The sequence below is a fragment of the Aythya ferina genome, assembly GCF_964211825.1.
Source record: "Aythya ferina genome assembly, contig: HAP1_SCAFFOLD_42, whole genome shotgun sequence".
NCBI lineage: Eukaryota > Metazoa > Chordata > Aves > Anseriformes > Anatidae > Aythya > Aythya ferina.
In genome coordinates, this window is record NW_028181459.1 from 255,228 (window position 1) to 281,507 (window position 26,280).

At 46.7% G+C, this 26,280-nt stretch overlaps 2 protein-coding genes across 2 annotated transcripts in view; one reads left to right on the top strand and one right to left on the bottom strand.

The window, feature by feature from the left end:
* LOC311428342 (ubiquitin carboxyl-terminal hydrolase 42-like) lies at nucleotides 1–26,095 on the bottom strand (the record flags this gene model as incomplete). Its single annotated transcript, XM_084539859.1, has 17 exons — nucleotides 26,065–26,095; nucleotides 20,245–20,336; nucleotides 18,406–18,643; nucleotides 17,454–17,654; nucleotides 16,759–16,869; nucleotides 16,497–16,599; nucleotides 16,225–16,292; nucleotides 15,998–16,068; nucleotides 15,384–15,466; nucleotides 14,354–14,465; nucleotides 13,836–13,976; nucleotides 13,541–13,641; nucleotides 12,936–13,077; nucleotides 11,974–12,255; nucleotides 11,080–11,168; nucleotides 10,391–10,545; nucleotides 1–11 (listed from the first exon to the last, which is right to left on the bottom strand). The coding sequence occupies exons 3-17, from the start codon at nucleotides 18,632–18,634 to the stop codon at nucleotides 1–3; spliced, it is 1,899 nt and encodes a 632-aa protein (XP_084395985.1). The 5' UTR covers nucleotides 18,635–18,643; nucleotides 20,245–20,336; nucleotides 26,065–26,095.
* LOC311428314 (GTPase-activating Rap/Ran-GAP domain-like protein 3) overlaps nucleotides 1–26,280 on the top strand; it is a 78,854-nt gene that overhangs the window by 27,273 nt on the left and 25,301 nt on the right. The window lies entirely within an intron of this gene.

Genomic DNA, 26,280 nt, shown 5'->3' on the forward strand with positions numbered 1-26,280 from the left:
TTAGCTCCAGTCTACAGTTATCAGACACATAAACAATAATGGGAATTACGGGAGACTTCAACTTCCCAGCAAAAGACTGAAAGATGATTACCACTTATTCTCATACAGATATACTATGTGATGGATTTCTTCACAAAAGTGAAAAAATATAAGACCATTTTAGACTTGGCTCCTGTACGGGTTTAAATGTAGTAAGATTTGAATAAAGTCTGATCATGAGCTGACTTTTCTCATTTTACATTTCAAGACAGACAACACCAGGCTTAGAACGAAGGTTTTGAGGCTTAGAAATGCAAACTTTGAAATCTAAGGAAATGAATAATTGAGTCTGACTAAGCATCTCTGGGACTGGAGTGCAGAGAAGGCAGAGTTAAAATTCAAAATTCAGATGGGAAAAAAGCAATGAGAAAAGGTACATTTCAGAGGTTAAAAACTGCAAAAATAAAGTACAAATGACCCAAAACCTCCTTCACATAGGAAATTAAACAATAATAGTAAATGATACTTAAGCCACAGAACCCAGGGGGAACAAAGAGAACAAATTAGGACAGTTGCATACTCGAGGCAAAAATAGATCAAAAGTTAATGATGTCTCAAATGCTGCAAATCTTATTTCCTGCATCTAACAGCAACAACAATGTGATATTAAGGGCAGTGACAGGATTCCCATTGCAAATGAGGGTAGGGCACTAGGCACAACATCATCTGAGGTGAAATAAAAATCTACAGTGATTCAAGTGAAAAATGACAAGCTGATATCTACCTAGCCTATTAACAGCATTGGCACACAGAACAACAACTCAAGTAGGAAAAATACATCACAACTGTGCAAATCAGGGATAGTCCCCAGAATGGGAGAGTAACAAATATACTTCTGTCCAGGAGAATGTAAAGAGTGATCCAGACAAGTGCAGGCCTGTTAGTTTGACATCAACGCTGGGCAAAGTTTTGTAGCAAGAAGAGATAAGACTAGGGAAGTAGCGGGTAATGTGGAATTTACAAGATAATTTATTAAAGCTAATTTGTTTCCAGAGAATTTAATAGCTTGCCTTTGTAGGACCAGTGCTCCCCTACACAGGGGATGAACTACATCTATTTCACTTTCTGTGAGCTTCTGATACATTATCTATGGATTTGGGCTTTGGGGCTGCAAGTGAATCAAGGGAGTTTGCAATTGTTCACACTGTTCGAAGAGGGAATTACCGGCAAAGGAGAGGTTCCCTGTAGTGATTCTCAGAGACAGTTCTGAAACTGCAGCTGCTAAGGAGGCAAAGACTCATGGAGAAATGTAGGCTGGAAGGGACCTCTGAAAACCCAACCTCCTATTCAGAGCAGAGATGACTTCAAATTTAGGTATGTTCATATGGACGTGGTGGCCGAAGACTAAAAATTACATATGAGCTTTGAGATTTCCAGGTGACATAAAGTTGGGAAGTCCTACCGAGCCTGACAGAAGGATATCCCTTGTGATTGAAATGGTTCAGGTGAAGTGACATTTGATAATACAAAGTAGAGCCATGCTTAGAGATTCTCAACCAAGGGTGTTTTTTTTTTTTGTTTTGTTTTGTTTTGTTTTTTTTTGTCATGTTTGCTATATGGCAGTCAGGAGTTTAAAACAAACAATAAAACAACAAAACCCCATGTTCATACACTGTTAACAGAAGAACTGAAAAAGTTAAGTGGTTATATGGTATGTATGGCTATTCTTTTTTTTTTTTTCTCCAGTATAAATACACCTGACAGGGCAGCCCTGCCACACATTTAAGACATGAGGCAAAATTCTGCCACTTGTATTCACATTGAACTTAGGAGGAAGTGTTCAGAAGACAGAAGGAACAAGTTGCCTATTGTGTGGAAGGGAATTAAAGGACATCATTCTGCTCAGCCAGATGCCAGTTGAGATATGAAGTCAGCATTCACCTAAAGAGTAGAGGCCAACTCAAAGCCCCCACAACAAAGCAGTGGACAAACCAGAACACTAACATGTTGTGGTCTAGAGTCACACAGATATACATAAGTTTACTATACCTAAACATCTGAGGGGTTCCTTTGAGAGGCGGAGGGCTTGTGCCCCATTTCCATTTCCACTCTCAGTGTCCCCTGCCTCAGAGAAGGATCCCAGCTGCTTGGCTTCCCTGGCCTCTGATGCCAGGCTACCAGAGCAGGTATCCCAGCATCGCAGCAAACAGGTGACAATTTGAGTGCCACAGCAGTCCTCATTGCGAGCTGGACGCTCAGGGCACTTGCGGCCACCCACCTTTGTGAGCTCCAAGGCTGACAGTGACTCTCTGCTGAGCTGCCACGGCTCTCGGGTGTCCCGGTGACAGAGCTTTCGGCGCTAAGCTGACTGCCAGGAGAAAAGGCTGCCGTGAAATGGCTGCTCCACAATGCCAGGAGCAAGGTCTGCTGGGCTGGGGGTTCGCAGGGGAGCTCGGCCTTGGGCCTGGCAACTGCGCCTGGAAGCCAGGGACGGCCTTGGTGTGCAGCTGGACACCTGGGCCTGAGAAAGCAAGGGCTCTTTCCAGACACTTGGCACCATCGTCACCCAGTGGCTGTCTCAGGGGGACGAGAGAAATGCACAGCATCTCTTGCTGCCCTGCAGTGCTGCTGTCCTACGCCCTTGGGGGTCTCCGGGATAGAAAAAGGGACGGATTTTGACCCAAAACCCAGCTCCTTTCTATCAAAAGCATCACGTCCTCCCGTCTTTCTTGTATTTGGCTATGACTTTAGGAATCCCTGCAATCCCTGCAGCTGTGTCCCCTGCCAGCTTCTTGTGTGCCCCAAGCATCCTCGCTTGCAGGGCAGTAGAAGATGCAGAAAAGGCCTTGCCTTAGTGGAAGCACTGCCCTGCAGGAGCTCCAACATCCCTCTCAGCAGCACGCTGTAGCCCCCAAATGCCCCCGAAAGGGCACATTTCAGCTACTGGGAAGGAAATGAGCTCGCTCAAGGTGAGCTACCCGCTCAAGGCCCAGGTGTCTGTGAGGCAGTGTTGGCAAGGAGTCCTGTTGTGTGAGTCCGTTCTTTGTGGGTGCTCCGTCCCCACAAGGCTTGCTTTTCAAGGCCCAGGAGAGTCTTGTGGGCACTGGCATGGGGTCCCAGGCTGAGCCAGCTGCTGGCTGGCAATCAGGGAGGCTCGCTCGGTGTCTTGGCTTGGGTTTGCGTGGCCAGGCTGTGGGAGCGGGGGGCTGCAGGGGTGTCCTCTGTGAGGAGAATGCAGCAGCTGCCCCATGGGAGCCCAGGGCCGCTGCCAGGAGGCTCCTTCCAGGAGGGACCCACCCGCTGCTGCCCAGAACACAGAGCAAAAGGATGATGTTTGCGCCTGGGGGAGAGCCCATCTAAGAAAGGGAACGAAAGCTGCTGCCCAGCAGCGTCTGGCTCAGGGAGGAGTGAGAAAGCTCTGTGCAGCCCCCAAGCTCCGTGCAGCAGGAGGCAGGAGGTGCTCCAGGCTCACAGCAGCAGTTCCCCTGCGGCCTGTGCAGGGAGAGGCCCCTGGTGGAGCAGGCTGTCCCCCTGCAGCCCATGGGTCCCCCGTGGAGCAGATCTCCACGCTGCAGCCCCCCTGCGGGTGGAGGAGCCCCCGGTGGAGCAGGTGGCTGTGGCCTGGAGGAGGCCGCGGCCTGTGGAGAGCCCCCGCAGGAGCAGGCCCCGGGCTGGACTGGAACAGGCTGTGCTGAGCCTGCTTTGCCCGTGACGCTCCTTGTGGAGTGATCTCCCTGTCCTTCTGGCAGCCCTTGAGCCCTTGCCAGCCTCTTTTCTCCCCTTGGCGTTGGAGGAGGGGCAGGGAGAGAGCGCTTGTGCTGGAGCTCAGCTGCCCAGCTGAGGAAAACCACCACGGCTCTGTCTTGCCGCTGCTGCAGCACGCTGGTAGCAGCCAGCACCGTCTGCTCTTCGAGCCTCAGCAAGCCCACAGCATCTTCCCAGAAGGGATCCCTTTCCTTCACGCCTGACAGGCGCCGCCTCCAGAGGCTGAGGGCTTGTGCCCTGTTTGCAAGCTCTTTCTCAGTGCCCCCTTCCCCAGAGAAGGATCCCAGCTGCTTGGCTTCCCTGCCCTCTGCTGCCAGGCTCCCGCAGCTGCTATCCCAGCAGCGCAGCAGCCAGCTGACAATGTGCTCGCCTGGAGGACAGCTGCAATCTTGTCCCATGGCTCGCAGCTCGCCCAGGGATGGGGATCACCTGCTTCCTGCTGCTTTTCTCTCTGCTCTCCTTTCCAACAGCGTCCTGTGCCCTGGGATGGCCCTTCCTTGGGGTAGGCTGCCTCGCCTTCCTCTTGCTCCTTCCCCTTCTTGGGAGGACTTTCTGCCCTTCCGAAACAAGATGACTTCTGCATGCATTCCTTCCCCTTGTGTGTATTGGTGCCGGAGCCAGCTGTAGGGCCTGTGCCAGGCTTGGAGGGGCTGCAGGGAACATGCCAGGGGCTGGAGGGGCTGCAGGGTGTGTGACAAGGCTTTGAGGGGCCTCAGGTCCTGCCGCAGTGGTTGAAGTCGATGCAGGGAACATCAGAGTTGTTGGAGGGGCTGCAGGTAAAATGCCAGGGCTTGCAGCAGCTGCAGGCTGCGTCACAGCTTTGCATCAGGTCAAGACGCATTTTCCTAGAACCATACATTTCCTCCTGAAGGGGCTGAAGAGCATGGAATGGTCTTCAAAATGCACAGAGCAGACCCCAGCAAATGTAGAGCTGCTGCTAGCAAGTAGGTAACTTTATTGTTCCTGTTGTTAATTTTGTTTCACAACAACAGATGCAAAGATGTATCTTGAGTTGAGGGCAAAGGTGACCTTGGATCTGAAGCACACAGGCGTTCGCTAGTGTCCCCCCATCCGGAGTGAATCCAGAATGACTCGGAAGGAAAAATAAAGTCCAAACCAGTGCGTTGTGATAAAGAGAGTTTAATAGGGTAGAAAAGGAATAAAAACCAACAAAATAATAAATAATGATACTTATAGTTTATAAGATATTAATATATAAAAATATTTAATACTATTAAATACTTATAATTTTATAATAATAAAACAATGCCATACTGTACAACACAGTCAATAAAGTGGATTTAATTAAATAAGAAAACCAATAAATTAAATGAAAATTAAAAAATTTAAATTTAATACAAATAAAACCCATTTTTCCCATTCCAATGAATTGCTATCCCCATCATCACTTCCCATCCCACTGATCATTTGCTATCCCAAAGACCTCCCAGTTCTTATCCCCTTGGCATGCCAGTGCAAGAAGAAGTGCTCTGCAGGCAGAGGCCTTGCTGAGTGACCACCTAAGGAGAGGAATTTAATCCAGAAGGCAGGAAAGAAGAGCAATGCCCCGAAAGAAGAAGCAAGTCTTGTCTCTCAGCCCTTTGGTGTCCCAAGCAGCAGTTGCCATGGCCAAGCTTTCCCAGCCCAGCTGCTGCCAGCATCTCCCCAGCTTGCCATTGCCACCTTCCTGGGTGAGGCGCGCGCGCATTTGCCATTGGCGCTGTTGCCATCCCTGAGAGTGGCAAGCCCATCCCCTAGCTCCAGCACGAGAGAGGGGAGAGGGCAAGCGAGAGGGGCAAGGGCTGAGGAGCGTGGCTGAAGCTGGAGCAGGTGCCTGCAGAGGTCTCTGTGCCTGCCTGGGTGCTGCGGGGGCCGTCGAGGAGAAGCCCGAGGTCGGTCACGGGTAGCTGGAGCCTGGCACTGTCGGCGGGGCGCTGGGCATGCTGCTGGGGCTGCTGGAGGTGGGCTGCGGCTGCACACAGGCCAGCTGGCACGCTGGCCCCAGCGCCTTGGCCCTGGCCCCCAGCGGCTGCAAAGTCTCGCTGGGGGTCTTTGTCCCCGGCTGCTGGCGCTGCAGCGTCCTGGCCCCGCTGGCCTGGGGACAGAGCCTGTCCTGGGGCCGCACGGCACGGGGCTCCCCACTCGGAGTCTCCGGCAGCAGCCGCGCTCTGCGGGGAGGTGGCGCCGCTGCTCCTTGCCCCCCTGCAGCCCCCGGGCTTCGCGCTCTCTTGCTGGGTGCCGTGGTGCTGTTGATCGCCAGCTGCTGCCCGCTGCTGCCTGCTTCCCTGCTGCTGCCAGCCACCGTGCTGCTGCCAGCCGTCTTCCCCTGGCACGGTCTCTTGCGGCCTTGGCCAGCCTGGCCCAGCAGCGTCTTCCTCTCCTTGCCGGGGGGGTTCTCTGTCGTCGGCCTCCTGTGCTGGCAGCTCTGCGCTGTCCCGGGGGTGCTGCTGGGCGCAGGGCGCTTGGCCCCCCGCTTGGTGCCGGTGGACGCAGGGGCAGGCGGGGGGCTCTTGAGGGGACCCAGGGGGCGTTTGGGCAGGGGTCTCCTATGGTCACTGCGGCCCTTGGGGTTGGGGCGTTTCTTGGGGGAACCAGGGGGGGATTTGGGCTGGGGTCTACGAAGGGCACTGCGGCCCTTGGGGTTGGGGCGTTTCTTGGGGGAACTCGGGGGGGATTTGGGCTGGGGTCTACTAAGGGCACTGGGGACCTTGGGGTTGGGGCGGGTCTTGAGGGAACGCTGGGGGGGTTGGGGCAGGGGTCTACTAAGGGCACTGAGGAGCTGGGTGTCAGGGAGGCTCCTGGGGGGACTCAGGGGTCGACTGGGTAGGGGGCTCCTAAGCGCACTGGGCAGGGGACTGGCTGCAGGGCTGAGCGGGGGGCTCACTGCTGGCACGACGGGGGACTGCAGCGACAGCCCACCCTCAAGCTTCTCGGGGCGCAGCCCAGGGGTTGAGGGGACCTCACCGAGGGCTCCTGTGGCTTCCAGTCCCTGCGTGCTCGGCTCCTCGATGTCCTCGCAGAGGTCGGGCAGCTGCGAGAGGAAGCGGCTGAGGGCAGGACTGCTGGGCAAATCGGGGAAGGCGTCCTGGGGCTCCACGGCATCGAGCCAGCTGAGCAGCTCCTCCATGCCGGGGATGGGGATGTCCAGGTCGGCCAGGAGCTCGTCCTGCATGTGCTGCAGCTGCTGGCTGTCCCCTGCCAGCTCTGGAAAGGCCTCGGCAAAGGCATCAGGGCCCAGCTCGGGCAGCTGCGGGGGCTCCTCAGGCACCTGCGGGGCTGTCGCCGCTGAGGACGAAGCAAGAAAATCCCCCAAGACGGGCGATGTCAGCTTTCCCATGGCCCCTGGGTGTGGGGCGCCCAGCGGCCGGCTGTGCCAGCCCCAAACTCACCGTCAGGCGTCGCCGTCTGGGTGCTGGCGGTCCTTGGAGCCTGGGCAGGCTTGGGGGCAGTGGGGCCGGGCAGCGGGGGCCCCTGGTCCTCGCTGAGCCCCACGGCGTGCAAGCAGGGCTCCGGCAGCTGCCCCCGGCTGCTGCTCAGGGTGCGGGGCGTGGGGAGCGCCTGCCCCCGCAGCGGAGGCCCCGGGACGAGGGGTGGCGGGGGGTTGCGCTGGGCGGGGGCCTGCAACAGGCAGGTGCCTGCGGGGTGCAGGAGCTCCCCATGGAGCACGGCCCTGGGCCCCAGCCCCAGCGCATGGTGGGGTACCAGTGTCCCCGTCACCATGGGCTGTCCCCACTGATGGACGGGGGCACAGGGAGGAGCGGTGTGGGGGAGCTGCCCCCCGGCGGGGAGCTGCACCAGCTGCAGCTGGTGCCCCATGGTTGGGAGCTGCACCAGCTGCAGGTTTTGCCCCACAGCGGGGAGCTGCACCAGCTGCAGCTGGTGCCCCACGGCGGGGAGCTGCCCCACAGCAGGGAGCTGCCCCCCGGCGGGGAGCTGCCCAAGCTGCAGGTGGTGCCCCTGGGCTGGGAGGTGCCCCCCAGGTGGCAGCTGCACCCCGGCGGGGAGCTGCAGCACCTGCCCCTGGACCCCCGGCACCACGTGCCAGACGGTGGCCTGGGGCAGCGCGGAGGGGAGGGTGGGTACCTGCGGGGGCTGCAAGGGCAGCGCCGTCGCTCCGGGGAGGGAGGGCAGCAGCCAGGCAGCCACCGTTGGCGGCACGGCTGGGACGATGAAGGGGGAGTTTTGCGTCTGCGCAAGCCGCGGAAGCCGTCTGGGGAAACCCTCTGTGGGAAAAAGGCCGCTGGGCTGAGCTCTGGGGCGCTGGGCTCGCCAGCAGGGCCGCAGCCCCGGGAGGAGCGGGAGCCGGCTGCTGGACCTGCCATGGTGGCTGGAGAGTGGGGCGGTTGCTTGGGGAACCCGGGCAACGGGGGTTCCGTCCCAACGGCTCACCAGCCCCTCGCCGACATCTTGGGGAGGACTGCAGGCTTTGGACCCAAGCAGGCTGCCCAGCGCAAGACTTGGCCATGTTCATTAGAACATTCCTAGCCTCTAAGCCTCATGGCATCACCTTCCATCTTGACTGCTAAACCTCCTTGCTCCCTACTATCTTCTTTGCCAAGATACAGCTGTCCACATTTACTTTTCCTACTTGGCTGGACTGAATTTAAGAAGGGAGCTTGCAACTCTTCCTCTTGTTTGCCACTTCATCATCAAACCAAATGAAAACCATTTGCCTTTAACCTCTTTATTTCAGGCCTTCTTTCCTAGTGGCCATTCAAAACTGGGAAAAAAATAGTCTACCAAGTGGGGTTTTTTTTTGATTTGATAATAAATCTGCAGACTGTTAAGTCATCAAGCACTTCAAGACTGTTTGAAATAATCTCGAGATTAATATAAAAGGAATTCCTCACACACGCTGCGGCCGCTTACCTTTAGTATAGTCGTTGGATGCGATGGAGCAGTATTTCTTGCTTTCGCCTGCACTGGAAGTCTTCCCTTCCTTGTAAGGTTGTTTACTGCTCTCACTTCTGCATTACTGACATGAAGAGCCATCTGGAGGATGGCATTCTTCCTTCTTCTCCCGCGTTATCTTCTGGAAACGAGGATCCAAGTGTTCCAAGGAGCCTTTTGCTTTCCTGGTGTTTCTCCTTTTTCTTCTTTTTCTTCTCCTTTTTCTTCTTTTTCTTACGCTTGCGATTGGCATTGTCAAAGCGGAGCGCACAGAAACACAAATCATGAAGTCTGAAAGAAACATGCAAGTTAAAAAGGGAAAAAAAGATGTGGCACTTGTTGCCTATATGAAACTTGATTTATTTTACCACAGGTGATGATTTGCAGCATGTCAGCTATTTTGTGGTGCTTTGTGCACACGCAACTTACTTTAGATGCAGCAAACTTAAGCCGTCAGATTGAAGGACCATAGGTCCTGGTTTGTACACAGATCATTAACAACGGCTAGCTCTGGAATATGTGCAAGCAGAAAAAATCTTTTAACCTAATCTGGAATGGTGTACGGATGTGATTCGAACTATGTGGTCCAAAGCTAGTGCTCTGACACAATTCAGCAAGAGCTTTCCTGTCTTCACTGATCAACCTAACAACATGATCCCCAGCCAGCTGGTGCTATCTAAAGAACTTAGAAACTACCAGAAAAAAAAAAAAAAAAAAAAAAAAAAAAAAAAAAAAAAAAGGAAGACATGAGAAGCACCCAGAAAAGAATTAGGATAAAAAATGCGGAGTATGCTGGAATCCTTGCTTACTTGGAATCCTTCTCTCCATCTTTATCCTTAGACTTCTTTTTCTTCCAGAACTTGTGATATTTTTGCATTTTTTTCACCACCTACAAGCTCCTTTTCTATCTTTCTGTCTTTCCTTTCTATTTCACTTTCACTACCTTCTGCACGGGTATATTTTCTTTTTCTGTTTCCTTCTGTTTCATTTTTCTGGCGACAGTTCTCCAAATGAGCTGACACAGGTGGAAGCGCATGTCTTTCACGAGAATGTCTTCTGGAATGTTGCTGAGGTACCGAGCAACGATGCAAGTCTGCTCGGGGTGTGCTAAAGCGACGTACATCTTCCTCTCTCAAGAGGGAACCGTGAGGCCATCCGCTTTTGTAATGATAATGCTTATGTGACCTGCTGTAGTAAGTTGCAGTCGATCTGTCAAAGGCTGAATCGCCGTGAGAGAACTTTCTCTCTCTACTGTCTCCTGTCGCATGAGGTGAATAGTAATCCTTGTAATAGCCACATCTTTCCCATCTCCGTGCTTCGTCTCGATAGTATCTTTCTCTGCTCCAACTTCTTTCCCCTTTGGATCGGTAGTACCTATTGCTACCTTGTTCTGATCTTCCTCCGCTGCCAGATCTGTACTTTGAATATTTGACTGCTCTTCTGCCATTCTCAGGGCTGTTTCTTTCACGAGGGAAAGATCTGTACCTGCTTCCCTCCCAGTACTCCTGCTTGTGACTCTTTTGCTCAACAAATTCCACGCTCTGAGAACACCTCCTCTTGCTGGAAGGACCTGCTTTTTGACTCTCCTTCTCTTCACTAGGAGCATGTTCCCTCTTGCTTCGGTAATGCTCTTTCTCAGTGGTTTTAGTCTTGTCCTTTGTATCTTGGCGTCTATCTGCAATAGCTAAGGAAGAAAGATTGTTAGAGCTACATTCAGTGTCAGACTTGAGAGAGGAAGTTTGCCGCAATTTCTCACCAGGCTCACAAGACTCTTTGCCGGACAAAACGGTTTCTTTTGAAATGAGGTCACGTTCTTTTGATCTTCTTGCTTTCTCCTTGTCTCCACGGTCATCACATTGGTACTGGGCGAGGTATTCATCATTCCCAGGAGATTTCGGAGGTTCCACAACACTGCATAAAATAAAAACCCATTTCTCACTTCTGCTGAAGGACGTGAATATTAAGAGTAAAACCTTCCAACGTCAAACAAACAAACAAAAACCTCCGGACTACAGGAACGCTCGCAAAGATATGCCATTTAGAAACCTCTCCTGTGATTAGGACACCTTCTTCAGCTCCCAGAGAAAGTGCTTTTTCCCCTCTTGCTTCTGAAGCCATTGCACTAAAAAAGCAAACGCATCTGTCTCCTTCCACCTGCTGCTCTGAGAAAAAAGGCATAGGGGCGAGCGGGGAACAGCCAGTGTTTCTCCAGACAGTGGAGAAAAATGGAAAAACATTCTATAAAGGAACACAAGTTCTCCTTGAGGCACCAACCTGCATCAGAGTGATATGCTCAGTGCTGTTCATTAGTTCTGTTCGTGACACTGGACACACAGTATGGAATTGTACTAATTTAAATCCTTCCATTAAATACTATTAGTAGACAGATAAAACTGTAACGAACTTCCATAAAGTCTTGTCTTAATCAGACTGTGCTCATTTTACCTCATTTCCTCTGACAAGCTGTTCAGCTGGCTGGCTGTGAAGGACTCCGTGATGACTTCTCGATTGACTGAAGGCATAGCTCCAGGCATCTGCAATTAAAACGCACAAGTCAGCAGACAAAAAAATACTATTTGTAGTAGTACTGAGGACTAGTCTTGTCAGAATGTCTCCATTAAATGGTAAGCAAGACCGCTGTGAGTTGTATGCATTATCTACACTTCAAAGATAACCCCAACTCACCCCCCAAAATCTACTTTATGAAACTTAGGAATTTTTATCTCAGCTGAGCTTAAGTTGACAAGTTCTAATGTAAGCTCAGGTCTGCAAATTCTAAGGGGATAATACCACAAAGTCTTACGATCACATGTGTGCTGTGTTTTCTCAGTATTTCACCTGAATTAGGAACACAATAAACACTCCCGAATACATCGTAGGTGAGAAATTCTCGATGGAGCAAATCTATGTTTCAAGCGATCCATTTGTTTTAGAAAAGAACATCTCAGAAGGTTTAACAGGTTCAACTCGGCAAGTGGAATCATCAAGTTTCAGTCCGTTTTCTTTAGATTCATTAACTAACCTAATAGCACCATTTAGTGAATCTGTTTTTGGCAGCTCATGCTGGGATCTTCCTTTGTCAGCATTCTGACAGGAAGAATTGGAATGCTGCAATGTACGGACTACCTTTCCAACCAAAATTCCATTAGAGGACATTGCATTGCATTTCAAATTCCTTTGAAATAAGCCCTTTGACTCCTCCTCAGGTTTTCCTGAAGATTCTGCATCATAAGGGACTGTGTTATCAGAGCTGAGTTTAGGATTTTCATTCACTGTTGGCTCCACAAAAATTTCATCAGAAACTTTTTTGTTTGTTTGCATTTGCTTCATTTGCATTACCGAATTTGTAATTGTGGATGAAGGAACAGCCTGGTAGAGATCTTCATCCTCCACAGCACTGCTAAGACAGTCAGGCTGTGACACAGTCTGACGAGCAGGCAATTTATTGTGAATACTGATGGTGATCTTCTGTTTTCTTGACGTATCAGTCATTGAAGGCCTGGTAATTGCCTGGTTTTGAACACAGGCCATTGGTGGTGCTGAAGATGGCCTTTTTAGGGTGACACCAGTGGTCTTTGCGTCCTCTTTTATGGATCCATTTCCATTTAAACGGCTTGAATTCTGTATTTAAAAAGAAGAAATTGCAAGATGGATTAACGCAAACACTGCATGTAACATTTTGAAACACAAAACTCTCCTACTGAGTGTTTCTACAAATGGTCTTAACACCTAAAAAGAAAAACACACTGCCCGTTAAGGATAAATGCAAGTCCAATAAGTGTATTCAATTCCTGCTTTTGGTTTACTGCAGATTGGTATCAAATTAACATCATCTTTGAAAACCAGCCAAGCAACTTAACATTACCTGCTGCTATTCCCAAATATATTTATTTTCCCCTTTAAACATACCCTGAAAAGCCTGAAGTAATCGTTCTGGTGCTCAGGAATAAGACATTTAGTTTTCCCTGTCTTAGCTAAAGTGACGAGGATAGGAAAAACAAGTCCTCTTTTAAATGATTTGAGGATTAGTACACTCTGCTTAAATAGTCAAAGAGCGTAGCTCTCTGTGCTTTAGAAAGCTGTCTTGGAGCTATAAAGTAATGGAGTCGCATGGCTGCACAATTTAGCAGTAACCACTGTTTGAATGACTCTGGCTGTAGCATGAGGGCTGTGAAGAAAGCTGCAGCGTTGGAAGGAAAACAAAACTAAGATGCCGAAAACCAAACAAAAAACCCCACACCAAACCCCAAACCCACTAGCAGTTTGGTGCCGTTATCTGCCCTCCCGCTTCCCTGAATTACCTTAATCATATGAGGAAGAAGTCGTGGTCCCAGAAATCCAGCCTGCTTACTATTAGCTCCCTGCTGACCAGGAGGGAATGAACAGGGATAAGATGGTGCTGGCAAGTAAAACGCACGTTCTCCAAGTGTCAAATCATAGCGCCTTCAGAAAAGAGCAGTGATCGCAGTTTAGTTTTTCTTTCAGCCTACTCTTGGATTAAATCCCATCCTATCATTTTAGAGGAACAGCTCATACGATATGGAAGCCTTCTCTACAGAAGGCTTCGCCAAGACTACAAACTGAAAAGTAGAGAACAGTCTTCCTACTAAGACTATCACTTGCACAGCAATAATTCATTCTTACACCACAGATGACCTTCATTTCTCTCCTTCTCTAAATTAGCCAGCTACAGATAACACATAGATAGCAATTTACATGAGTGCTGCAGTTTAAGGCCAAGCAACAAAAGATAATAAACGACACAGAGAATTTCAGGTTAGACAGAACTGAATTAGACAAATAATAATCTTCTCCCGGGATAGCAAGAAAAACACTTGCAAAACAGAAAAATATCAATAACAGGAAAGTAAATCTCTTCTGAACACATTTTAAGATTTGTTATTACCTGATATAAAAAAGTATGTAAGCTTGCTGACCAAGAACTCTTTTAATGTCAGTATGCACTACTTTAGCATCATTCATCTGATACCAAAGTCCATTACCAGCCTGCAAATAAAGACAACGATTTCTTTAGGTGAATTGCACGTTTTCCAATTGAAATCACGGATAGGAACAAAATACACACATGTCAAATAAAAATATAATGAAATCTTTTTCCCTAGAAACAGTAGCTGCTAGTCATGCTTTAATTGGTTTGCCAGCACAACCTTTACCCTGTTAGAAATGCTGTTGACTTCTACCTTTACATAGCATATATAGTGTCCTGAGTGACAGCTGACACCGTGATGTACCAGCACCGCGTATAAGGCATAGAGCAGTGGTTCTCCCATTGACTGCGACATGTAGGCTCTCAGGTCCAAATACTCCGGATATTTCACCTCCTAAAGAGACATCAAGAAGATAGAAAAATTATCCCAGAGTACTTCGTGGACTAGCCAGAGAAAAACACTTCCAAAAAACACAGACTAGAATTGATTTCTAGAATATATTTCTCGAATATATTTCTTGATTCACTACAAATAAGTCTTCCCATAAACAACGGTTAAGACTAGAAGTTGCAGAGAACTGTTTCCTGATGAATCAGCCTTCTCAGAGGAAAGCATATGCTTCTTGTCAAGCGGGAACTTTATTGATATTAAGAGAAAGAATAAGCCATAGTCGTTAGTCTACAATTATTGTCTGAAAATATTAACAACTTTCAGCTTTGGGAGATGTCCCATTACACAATGATATAGTTGCATTACAGTGGTAAATATACCTTGTTGATCTTTCCACCTGTGAAATCTGCAAATCTTTTCAGTGATATTGTGAGAACCTTGGAAGAACGGTGTATGGTAAATCTCTTGGACGCAGGAACCATCTTTTTACACCTTAAAAACAAGCAGAGATAAGTGTTTGAAGGCATCTTCTTTTTTCGCCCCCAAAACAAACTCCTTTTAATGTCTCACGCATGCCTATGCTATTTGAATGATATTTACTTGCATAATAGGTTGGTCTTTTTTCTTTTCATAAACCCATGCACTGCGTGTCAGGTTTGTTAATACAGAGAAGAAGGTAAATTTTCCCAACAACTCAGAGCATAGCGGGAACAGGAATCTCTCACAAAAGGGTATGACCAGGTTGGATGGCAAGGTACCATTTCTTGGTCTACAAAAGTGGCTATTTGAACTCCAATCCTGGATACATTCTTTCAGCTTTCAAGGGAAATACAAATACTGAAAGCGGAACAAGAGAGCCTTGGTCCCCAGGGCTAGAAATTGCAAATAATCTCCAACATAGGTCGACTATCAACATCAAAAATACAACAGAAGCACATGGTCATTCTACAGGAGGGAGACATTTAACAGTAGGAAGTCTTCATGTACTGAGCTTGTCTGGAAAGACACTGAACCCATCTGCCATCCTTTGAAACAAAATAGTTCAGTTTGACACATTGCCCGCTCCAAGGTAGGACCTACGGTGTAAGCAGTGAAAATTAGCCACTAGCCCAGAGAACAACGGAAACTGGGCAGTTTACATCAAGAAAAGTACTGTCGAGAGCTAATAAATAGAAAGAACAAAAGTAGCTCTTTTTGAATTCTGATGGCAAAATACAAGCCAGAGAATTGCAAACCCATAGGGAATGCCTATGAACAAGACTTCCCCCCTCCAAGGAAACAAAAATCCAAGTCTTCTATAAACTTCCACAAAACTTGTAAGTAGATCCAAAGTTTAGAGGTAGTCCAACAGAGTCATGCAACATAGAAAACTGACATCTAGGATTAAGACCTAATTCGTCAAAATCTTACTCGCTACATTTATAGCAATTCTCTCCATCCAGCTCTTCAGGTTTCACAAAGAGTTCCAGAGCTCTGCTAACAGACGAAACCGCCTAGAGCAGCGAGAAAGAAGAGCGTAAAGTCACCGTAATTCAAAATTCCAGAGACATACTAGTAGTTTATAAGAGAATCTTACTAACATACTCAAGCGATCTACTAGGAGCACTGTGAAGAAGGAGGCAGAAAGAGCATGCTCAGCATTGACCTCACCTGGAAGGCATTTGACTTTGGAACAAATACTTTCCCAGTTGCCTAGACAGCATCTACAGTGTGCTTTGTCATCAATACTGGGGACAAATTCATCAGTCTAACAATTAGATGTATATTGAGGTAGAACAACAAAGAAGTAGGACAGCATTATAATTTTTGCAGAAAGAGAATTCTTTCCCCTTAAACCCAATGCAAATGTGGAGACTATTTACATGGGTTCCACGGAAGGACAAAGTCCAATCCACTTCCTTAGCACCACCAAGCTCTTACGTTTTAACATTATATGTGGTTTGGTTTTTTAAGTTAAACAAGTTTAATTTAGAAAGTTATGCATGTACTTAAACATCATGAATTATATTTAGAAAACATCTTACCTTTATATCCAAAGTGATATCAAGAAATGCCTCATACGTATCCGAAACTGCTTTGCAATTCAAGCACTTCACTGGAAGCAAAATATAAATGCTTAACATTATGTGAAGGAGACTAACTGTCCAAATTCAAGTTGTTGACAGATACTACTTTAGACAAACTACAGACTGCTTTACTACCGACAAAAGACACAGATCAGTTCTAAGGACAGGAATATTTTTTCAAGTACCTCTTGATCTTAGAAATCCTCCAAATATTTGATGAATGATGGTGGTAGCTTGAGAAGATCTGTCCAATCTGGAAATAAATTATAATCAGACCTCAGAAGATTTAAGGCACAGAGTTAACTCTTCAAAGAGTTTGATGAAAACCAAGGATGATGTAGACTTTCGTTGCTGATAGTAAATAAGGCACTAAAAGGTGCTAGAGATCATTTCTGAGAGTAAATAAAGGACTAGAAGGTGCTAGAGAATGTATGAAAGTGAACTTGTTTATGCTTACTCGGTGCTTCCGTTCAAGCACGCTTCCTGCATAGCATCAACAGTATAGCGCAAGAACTCGTGTGCGTCTTCTTGACTGCCAAAACGGAAATGTTGTCCTATTCCTAAATAAGAAGATGATAGTATTGGCCTCATTTAAAAATGAAATCATTCTTGTATTTCTAAAATCTCTCTTCATTGGAGTGTTAAAACCACTTAGACACATCAAATAATTATTTGAAGATTACAAGCTATCGAAAAGAAACACATCTGAAGCCACTTACGACTGAGATTACTGATAACATGCGTAGGCTCGATGGCATCAACAGTGCAACGCAGGGCCTGGTTAATGTGAGTCTCCATCGTGCACATCATGCAAAAATCTTGTTCGCGACCTGAAGAGTGAAAGAACAAAGCATCCCAGTCCAGCGAAATATCCATACCTACAAACATCTAAGTACAATTTAAACTATAGATACAATATCCACTCTCCTTGCTACATTCTATTCTCCCAAGATGCCAATGTCCCAACAGTCTTGTAACATTTCATTTCACACAACTTGACAGAAGAAAAATATCCACTAAGCCTGTATTCAAATGCATTTTGTGAAGAGAAATCTAAAAGACTACTGCAAAGTCGCAGTTGTAAAGGCTGACAGGAATGTGAACTCCACAGGCTGCAAAATGTATTACTCTCTAAAATTACTACTAAATGCATTACTGTCCAATGCACTTCATTATTCCCATGAAGCAATAAATGATCCTTTAATAAACAAACAAACAAACAAATAACTAAATAAATAAACCATGGTGCATTAATTGCACTCCATATGCTATTCGGAGCCCACTGCTAATACAGTGCTCAAAGCCAGCTGCTACAGGTAAAATCAGGCAAATAAGCTTATCTCACAGAATCACTGCTGTTCTTTCACCTTCAGAGCTATCCAACAGATTCAAAATACTGTTAGAAAGTACTCACATGACTGGCTGTGCTCAAGAGAAAGCATGTAATTGGCAAGTGGGGGTGTGTAGGTCAAACACTGCAGAGTAGCATTAAGAAAACATGTGTTGCCAAGATTGTACAGGCCAACTCCAACACTTTGTGTTTCTCGCCAATCCATACAAATCTTCTCAGGTGGAAAAAGAATGCTCTGTGGCGGAGCAATTCCATCATTAACGACTGCAAGAAAGTTAAATTTAAAAAGAGATCTTGTTTGTTTGTTTCGAAGAAAGGTATTTAAAAAAATACTATTCTGCAGGAGCACCTAGAGGAGCTAGCTACAATCCAAACCAGAAAAACTTATTGCAGACAGCTTTAATACCACCAAATTCAAATTGGCTGGTCAACACAATGTTTTGGGGAAAAAAAACAAAAAACAAAAAACAAACAACTTTAGTCAACCATTTTAATTCTTCTAAGGCAAGGCTAACTGCCATTCTGTTTGTAGCACCTAATGCCAAGTTCCTCTCCATCTATAATCTTTAACCTGATTAACTCAACTACTGTTTTTTTCCTTATTATAACTTAAACCACAAACTTAGACGTGAAATTATACGGTAAAAACGTAAAAACTAGGAACTAGGAATGACGGTACCCCTACAGATACCAGATTTTTTCCTGAGCAATGTTATCCTTCAAAAAACCTGTGAAAAATGGAAGCTGTGAAGAGCAACAATCAAACACTTTTCTCTGCAAAACAGAAAAGACATGGAGGAATCTGTGCATTACAAAAAGCTCCCCATATTTCTCTGTTGACTGTAAATATATCAAAATTAATTTCTGTAACATCAGTCACTTCAGTTGCCTTAGGGGATTCGCTTTTCAAGTCTTTGTTCACAGTAGTCCCCTTCTCTATCAGTGCAACAAGTAAGAACTGCATTTTCTACTTTTGCTTTGAAGAAAATGGAGGCAGGATAAAACACACACTTACTTAGATCTCTTGGGGCAAAAGCCTTAGAATTTTCAGATGATCTACAGTAAATAGCACCTCCACGTCCTTGGGCCACAGAGACTTGGCTTGAATCTTCTGCAGGCACTATCCGGCCCCAGTTGGCGGTGCGTGACATCAGTATTTTAGGACTTGGTTTCTTGGATTTGCCAGACCGCCTTGAAGAGGGCTTTTTAGGCTTTGAAGATTTGGGCTTCTTAGCTACGGTCATTGTTCACATCTGCAACAGAGACAGAAGTTCTGGCTGACGTAAGAATATCAAGAAGCATTCCAAGAAGAAAAGAGTAACAGAAGTCCTGTCACTTAATCTCAAAGAAACAGCCTTAAGAACTAAATCGCTGGTATGAATGATTTAAAAAGAATCCCCAAACTAAACACACAAAGTGAAAATTTCCATCTAAACTCTATCAGTATTACTTTTCGCTTCTGCAGAACTAGTGGCTGATGCCATTTCTTTCCCTTCCGTAGGATTTTAATCCATTACAACTCTGGAGTCTTTTTAATATAAAAATGTAGAAGACATTCTCTGAGGGGAATCAGTTATTTATTGATTTCCGGAGTTGCGCAATTATCTGTTAATTAGTACCTATGATCTAATAGATAATTGTTGCAATTATCTATTGCTGGCATTAGTAACGGAACACTATTACTTCACTGCCTGTGTTTTTCTGTTTCGTCTGCACAAAGGTACCCAGAACTCACTGCTACTTTTCTTCTGTCTTTCCAGGGCTCGCCCTCTACCTCACTGTCTACTGCACCAGTCATGAGGGGTTTGTTGTGATTCTATAATGAGCCTAGCTTTTAAATACACCTTTCATGGGCGTCACTTGGTGACGGCAAGTTAATTTGTGAGGGCTCCTCAGTCTACATCATGCGGTCGCTTTTTCCAGGTGAAAAAGCGGAGCTGTAAGTGGCAGTACACTAAAGCCCTGGCATGCTGAGATCCAAGAGGAGAGATGTTTGGCCCTCCTTTTCACTCCTGGGAACCATATACCTCAAAACCCACAGAGAATGGGCTATATCTCAGAGAAATCTTGGGAAAGGAGAGCATGAAGAGCATGTTTGCAAATTTATTTCTCCCTGGGCTTCTTCTGCTTCTCCAAGAAAGACGAGTTTGAATATAACTTTGGCAGCAGTACTTCTGGTGTTTTACTCCTACCACATTTAAAACTCCTACGACAAACTGAAAAGTTAGACTAAAAAGCAGCTCTTTCCGTTCTACTTTGTAAAGTTGCATGCTTTCCTCATGCAAAACAACAGGGGAATGTAAGCTAGAAACGGAAATGCTGAATGTAAAACAAAACAAAACAAACCTCAGCCCTCCAGGACAAAAGCCAATAACTGCTACAAAGTCCTTTTTAAAATGCTGATTAGGTTTCAAGGTGATACCGCTTTAAATAAGCGTAGTTGTGTGTCCATAGGCAGAAGCTGAATAATGACAGGATGAACTTCTATAGTTCATGTTTTGTTACTGTCTTACTGTAGCACACAGGGACTTGTTACCTTTAGGGAAACCACTAACCTCATGGAGGGTTTGAAACATAAGCTAGTTTGTTATACCAAAATGACGGAGAGAACAAAGCATAAAGTGCTTTCAGATTTCTAGCACGCCTTGATTGCTGTCCATTAAACTTCAGACACGTTAAACAAAACACAGTAAATAAGAAAACTCCTAGTCCCACAGCTGGCAAATTGTGTGCAGAGGTTGTAATTAGAACTTTTTTGCCTTGACGTTTTACATTTAAAATTGATTTTAAATCCATTCTAGACACACTTTCCATTCCTGAAAAAACAATACGCAAACCTGACAAATGCATTTACATGAGAAATGAAGTCGTCCTTGTCCGATTGGAAGACTAAGGTTACAGCTCCTGGGCTCAGGGATAAGCTCCGATCTTCACCAGTGACAGCTCCTTTTGTAGGATTGAAAGGGAAAATGTTTCAGCAACACATTGGAAACATACTTAAGGGACAAGAAACAAAATCAAGACTGCAGTGAGAAGGAGAACAGAAAAACAATACTGGGGGGAAAGGAAAGGAAAGGAAAGGAAAGGAAAGGAAAGGAAAGGAAAGGAAAGGAAAGGAAAGGAAAGGAAAGGAAAGGAAAGGAAAGGAAAGGAAAGGAAAGGAAAGGAAAGGAAAGGAAAGGAAAGGAAAGGAAAGGAAAGGAAAGGAAAGGAAAGGAAAGGAAAGGAAAGGAAAGGAAAGGAAAGGAAAGGAAAGAAGAAAAAAGAAAAAAAGGGAAGGGAAGGGAAGGGAAGGGAAGGGAAGGGAAGGGAAGGGAAGGGAAGGGAAGGGAAGGGAAGGGAAGGGAAGGGAAGGGAAGGGAAGGGAAGGGAAGGGAAGGGAAGGGAAGGGAAGGGAAGGGAAGGGAAGGGAAGGGAAGGGAAGGGAAGGGAAGGGAAGGGAAGGGAAGGGAAGGGAAGGGAAGGGAAGACCTTGATCTTTATACTGACCAATGAGATAAGCCTTACACATTTTTAAGTTTATTTTTGACAACTGATTGAGGTGTTACCAGGTATTAAGTACGATTCAAGAGCAAATATTAACACTAGAAAGAAGAAATCCGATCCACCACCACTGTTTCAAAATACATCCATTTCTCATTTGGAGATGACGTCTCTCTGGCAAGATAGTAGAAAAACTGTAAATACCGATAGAGCTTCCTCTCCCGATGTTCCATATACATACCGATGCTGTTCCTACACCTACGCTCTGAGCATAAATTTATGTTGACATGAGTGACAAGAGAGGGTGTTACTCCTCTCTTTGTTTGCCTTGAGAGACACACCTCTTGTCCATTGAAAAGTAAATTCAAGATTCCAGATCACTTAAGACAGTTGCTATCCCCCCATTCAGAGTTCTGCAGCAGCACTCTTCAGATGTGTTTAGCAGTCTCTTTAGAAAATGTTATCACTTAGGACCTGCTTCTCAGTAGGTCCACGTTTGGCCTCCGCTTAGCAGAGAGTCAATCCCAGCTTAAGCTTTCGTACAAGAGCCCCTTCACGAAACGGAGTTGAACCCTGACATAACTGAGTTGAACCTTTAACCTTGAAGCTTCCTTAAAGAAGAAAGCAGCACCCAGGCCAGGAAATAGAAATTAATCGTCACTTTACCCTGAAACGCAGTGGGCTATTCTGTGCTGGCAGGATTGCTGCCGGGCTGGCCGACGAGGCGGCGGGCAGCTCCCCGGGGCCACAGGGCCTGGAACAGGGAGCCGCCGGGGGTCTCCAAGGTCCGGGAACAGCGGCAACAGCGGCAACAGCAGGGACAGAGGGGACAGCAGCGACAGCAGCAGCCACCTCAGCCGGGGCCGTCTCCACAACCGCCACAACGGCCTCGGAACGCCGCCGAACTCGGAGCTCCAGCGTGACGCCTTTTGAACCTGGCCGCGCTGCTCATGGCTAAAACCAGAGCGTTTCCTCCGGCGTGTGTTTACTGTCGGTGCCGGATCGGCCCTCACCCCGAGCTCTCCCTGCCGGGAGGGCTTTGGGGTTGGGGTTTCCCTCCCGCCGCCGCCGCGGGCAGGCCCCGCGCGCAAGGGGTCCGCGCTGGGGAGCAGCATCTCACCCACGGCGAGAGACCGAGGGCACGACATGAAAAAGCCCCGACACGAAAAAGCCACGACATGCGGCCGAGGCGGCGGGGAGACGGCTCTGAGGGAGCTGCCACTTCGCCCCGCCGTCCTCCCCTCCCGGGCCGCCCCGCCGAGCCCCGTGCGCCTCAGGTGCTGCGCTGAGGGGGTGGCTGGCTACTGAGACAGCTGCCCAGGGCACTGCTCATGGCACCGAGCCTGACGGAGGTCAACAAGTGTTGAACAATGCTCTCAGACATCGGGTCTCACTTTGGGGTGGTCCTGTGTGGAGCCACCAGTTGGACTTGGTGATTATTGGGAGTCCTTTCCACCTTGGGATGTTCTCTGATTCTAGGTCAGCAATCCAGTAGCTGATGAGAAGTGTGGAGTCATTCAAAGGGAAGAGAGAGCACAACACTTCTCGTTTGCAGAAGCGGCTATTTGGTAACCAAACCGACGATTCCTTTGCTTCTAGAGCAACTAACAGCAGGGATCCGCTTTACAATGGAGGGAAAAGAGTCGTTGGCATGTCATGTGAAGTAAGCTTCAAATCCCAGAGGATGATTTTGTTGGAACTTTATTCAGCTGAAAACACAGAAGCCTTGCTTCTGCTTGTGTTAGTTACAGCTCCAGTTTACTTTGGTTGGGAGGGAAGGCATTCCAGGCTAATGTGCTGTACCTGTTCCTTCAGCTCATTGTCCATAAACGGAGGAGCAAACGAAATCAGTTTAATCTCCATTAAATGCAGCAGACAAAGCGGAGTAGCGGGCGATCTAGCACTTAATTTTTCCTGTAAGCAGGAAACCCAGAACTCAACAACACTTTTCAAATCTTGTCCTGCAGTAAATGACCAGCTGAGTGAAGCTTGCATTTAGAGGATGTGCTCCTACAGTAGATGGAAATAGCTTTTCCTCTTCACAAGTGCAACTGAGTGGTGGACTGGCAGCTACGTGGTTAACTAGTTGTGCCAAAGGGGTTGTGTTGAATGCACAGAAAAATATGCAGGTCCCAACAGTAAAGGGTTGTCTGTAGGCATGACACTGAGTACAGATGTTGTCTGCAGGTTCGTGCAGAGTGCACCGCGCCAATAAGCACCCAGAGTCGGAATGCACACGAAGGTCTTTTAATTATATAATTACTTATAGAACTCTGCAGAGTCAGGTACTTGGCCATCTTTCGCAAAGCAAGCACACCTCTGACTCGAATCACCGTCATTTATACACAGGAAACTTGTGAAAACTCTCTCTTTGGCTCCTTTGGATTGGTTATTACAGCTCACCTAACTTATCTCCACTGAGCTTGTGCATTACAGAGGAATACCGGGGGGGAGGGGGAACAGGAGAGGGGGGACACACACCGAATCCCACATTAGCATAGATTAGCATTTTGACAGGTGTGACTTTTTAATGTGCTAATGACCCTTAATGAGAAAAAGGTTACTATAGGTCAGTCTGGAGCTGGTGTTCTCCTTCCTGTTTTTTCCCTTTTAGCCCTTCTCTTCCTTGCTTCTGCTAGCTCAAGGCTACCTGTCTCTCTCCTTCTTTATTTTCTCAGCTAAAAGACTGCACAAGCTACAGGCCTCCCTATTTGCTTCAACATTTCCTTGGTTTTGTTTTTTTTTTTTTTCCCAGCTTTGGGACGACACAGGTGTGGTTTGGTATTTGCCAGTATAGCTAAAACTCACGCCAGTCTGCTCACGCACAATAAGTAGTAAGATTTAAGGACTGGTTTCATCGGCTTCTTCCATACTAACATCCTTCTTATGTTTTAGATATGCTGTAGTTAAATCAACACTAAGTTACTACTTGTGGAGTAATCGCCTTAAGCGACTAGGCATCGTAAGCACACCTCCATCCCAAAAGCTACCCGCCTCCAAGGTGCAACCACCCCTCACTGAGCACGCCCTCGGAATTTCTCAGAGCCTGTACCTTTAAACGCAAGTGAGATCATTTCTACCAAGCACAACCAAGATACGCATGACTAGAGTCACTCAAGCTCCACCTTAAAGATAGAAAATAATATCAATTGCTTTAAGAGAAAGGGGATGTTAGGGAAGATACTATCAGGAAGGATTCCTTCTGACATCACTCAACAGGCTGAGCCTCTCACTCCCCCACCCCCACTCCATTGGGACGCCGTGGGGTAAGATCTGAACGCTTGCTTATACCAGGCGTCTCTGTGGAATCTCAGAAATCTCTAGAGTTTTGATGCTTTTTAATGTCTTAATACCTAGGCTGTGTACCTGTGCATTTCATGCATGCTAGCTTGCTTTTGCAGACAGTGAATTTATCACTGACAATCCAAAGAACCTGTGTACCTGTCGCCGTAAGAAATTGCACTTAATTGCATTCTTCCTAGCTGTGAGAGTTCTCCTTGAATGCGACTAGAGCGAGGCCATACTGCGTTGTTGGTGAATCCGTGACCGTGATAGTTCAGCACCCTGAATCCGACGGGACCCGTGACGGTCAATCGGCTATACCCCTTAACGCGACACTACTAGAGGAAGAAGATGACAGGGCTTGCATGCACTGCATTAGGCTTTGCATGTGAAAACACCCCCAAATAATTTCACGTGCATTTAACGTTTTTAAAGGGAAAAAAACAGGAAGGTGTAGTCTCTCTGTAAGCTACAGCCCTACATAGTTAAGGCATCAGCATTCATTCCTTTGCTTGATAGCAAAGTATGAACATACAGAAGAGTTAAATATTTTCTTTGCATTCTTAAAGGCGATTTTTCAGACTTGGGCTTCAGTTGTTGGAGTTGAAGAGATCAGTAGACATCCTTACTTTTACGTTAAGACCAAAATCTTTATCTAAGATTGTGTTATCGAACGCAACTAAACTCCCACCCCCACATGGTTTTTTTGTAACTTCGCAATGATCTTGCTGCAGTCCCACTCTGATGGTCTTTCAGTAACATGCAAACTGCCGTGGCAGATTCTGTTACAGTGCTTTTCTATTGACAGTGTGCATAACACTCAAGGTAAAGCCCCTCATTTCGCAGTGGGGACATAAAGTGTTTCTTTGGACCCTGCTGCTTCTGTTAGTACTCATTTTTTCACAAACTTGTTGAACCTGAGCCGTGCCTACCGAGCCAACGAATGCTTTGATGACACAGTATTTTGTCAAAGCAGTTTTGCTTCTTGGAGCTACAGAAGCAGCTCTGGCTACGTGATAGGGAATTGTGCTGCATTGGCAAAACCAGACTTAGCTACAGACTTACAACACTTGCTAACTCGATCTATTTCAAATCTCATTTTAACTTTAAAGGACAATCAGTTTTGTGGCTCCTGTCTTACTAATTTGCCTTGTTTTGCATGGAAGGGCAGCCTGTGAATGTTTTGCTTTATTGCATGCTTCAAAAAAAGGCTGAGGAAGAGACTGGAGGAACCTTTTCTATTCTATGGACTTTCCCCCGAGAGTGTGGAATTGCAGGCTACTTGGATGAATGCTCCAATGTGAGTAAGGGAGCAGACCTCAGCCAAAGGAGGTGGAATCCTTGCTTAATAGTAAGTATCAGTGTGGGGACATCTTTGCTTAACGGGAGCCATTTAAACTCTTCATAGAAACAAAATAAGCTGGACATCTTATGCTTGGAAAGCAGTATGGTTACACAGCTGCTAACATAATGACTTGAGTCTTCTGCTCTGCAACTTCAGGTTTTGTTTTCAAGCAGTGCATACATCAGTTTAAGCTTTGGACAAGGAGATTTGCAATGCAAATAGTGATAAACCAGAATCAGCGGCGCTGACGAGTGTAATGGTGAAATGCAGCAAATCAAGTATTCCTGGAGAAATGTGAGATTACAAAACTAGTAAGCCATGAAGCACTTTTGTTGTTGTTGTTGTTTTTTAAATCAATTCTTATATGCTGAAATAGCACCTTCAAGAAAATCTGTTTATCTAGCCAGGTAACGGTGTCTCCCTGTAAACAGGAAGGAAATGCCAGGAGCAGCCATACCTCTTTGCTGTCAAACTAAAGAGCAAGTCGAGGCCAACATCATGCCATAGTGCAAAGGCTTGCTAAGAAAGATCATTCTAAGAGGTCTGCAAGAAAAGATGACTTACTTTGTCATAAGTTTGTCAAATAGAATGGACGAGTTAGTAGTCGAGTACCGACTGTGTCCGACGCTACAGCTGCGGCGCAGCTCCAAGTCCCTGTTTTCTCCGTGGACTCGTCTCACAGTTTTTGCACCAGCTCTACTCCTCAATGTTCTGGTGACTGAAACGCAGAAACAAAGGATTTTGAAACAGTGAAGATGGGATTCTCCTTATTTCACCGTT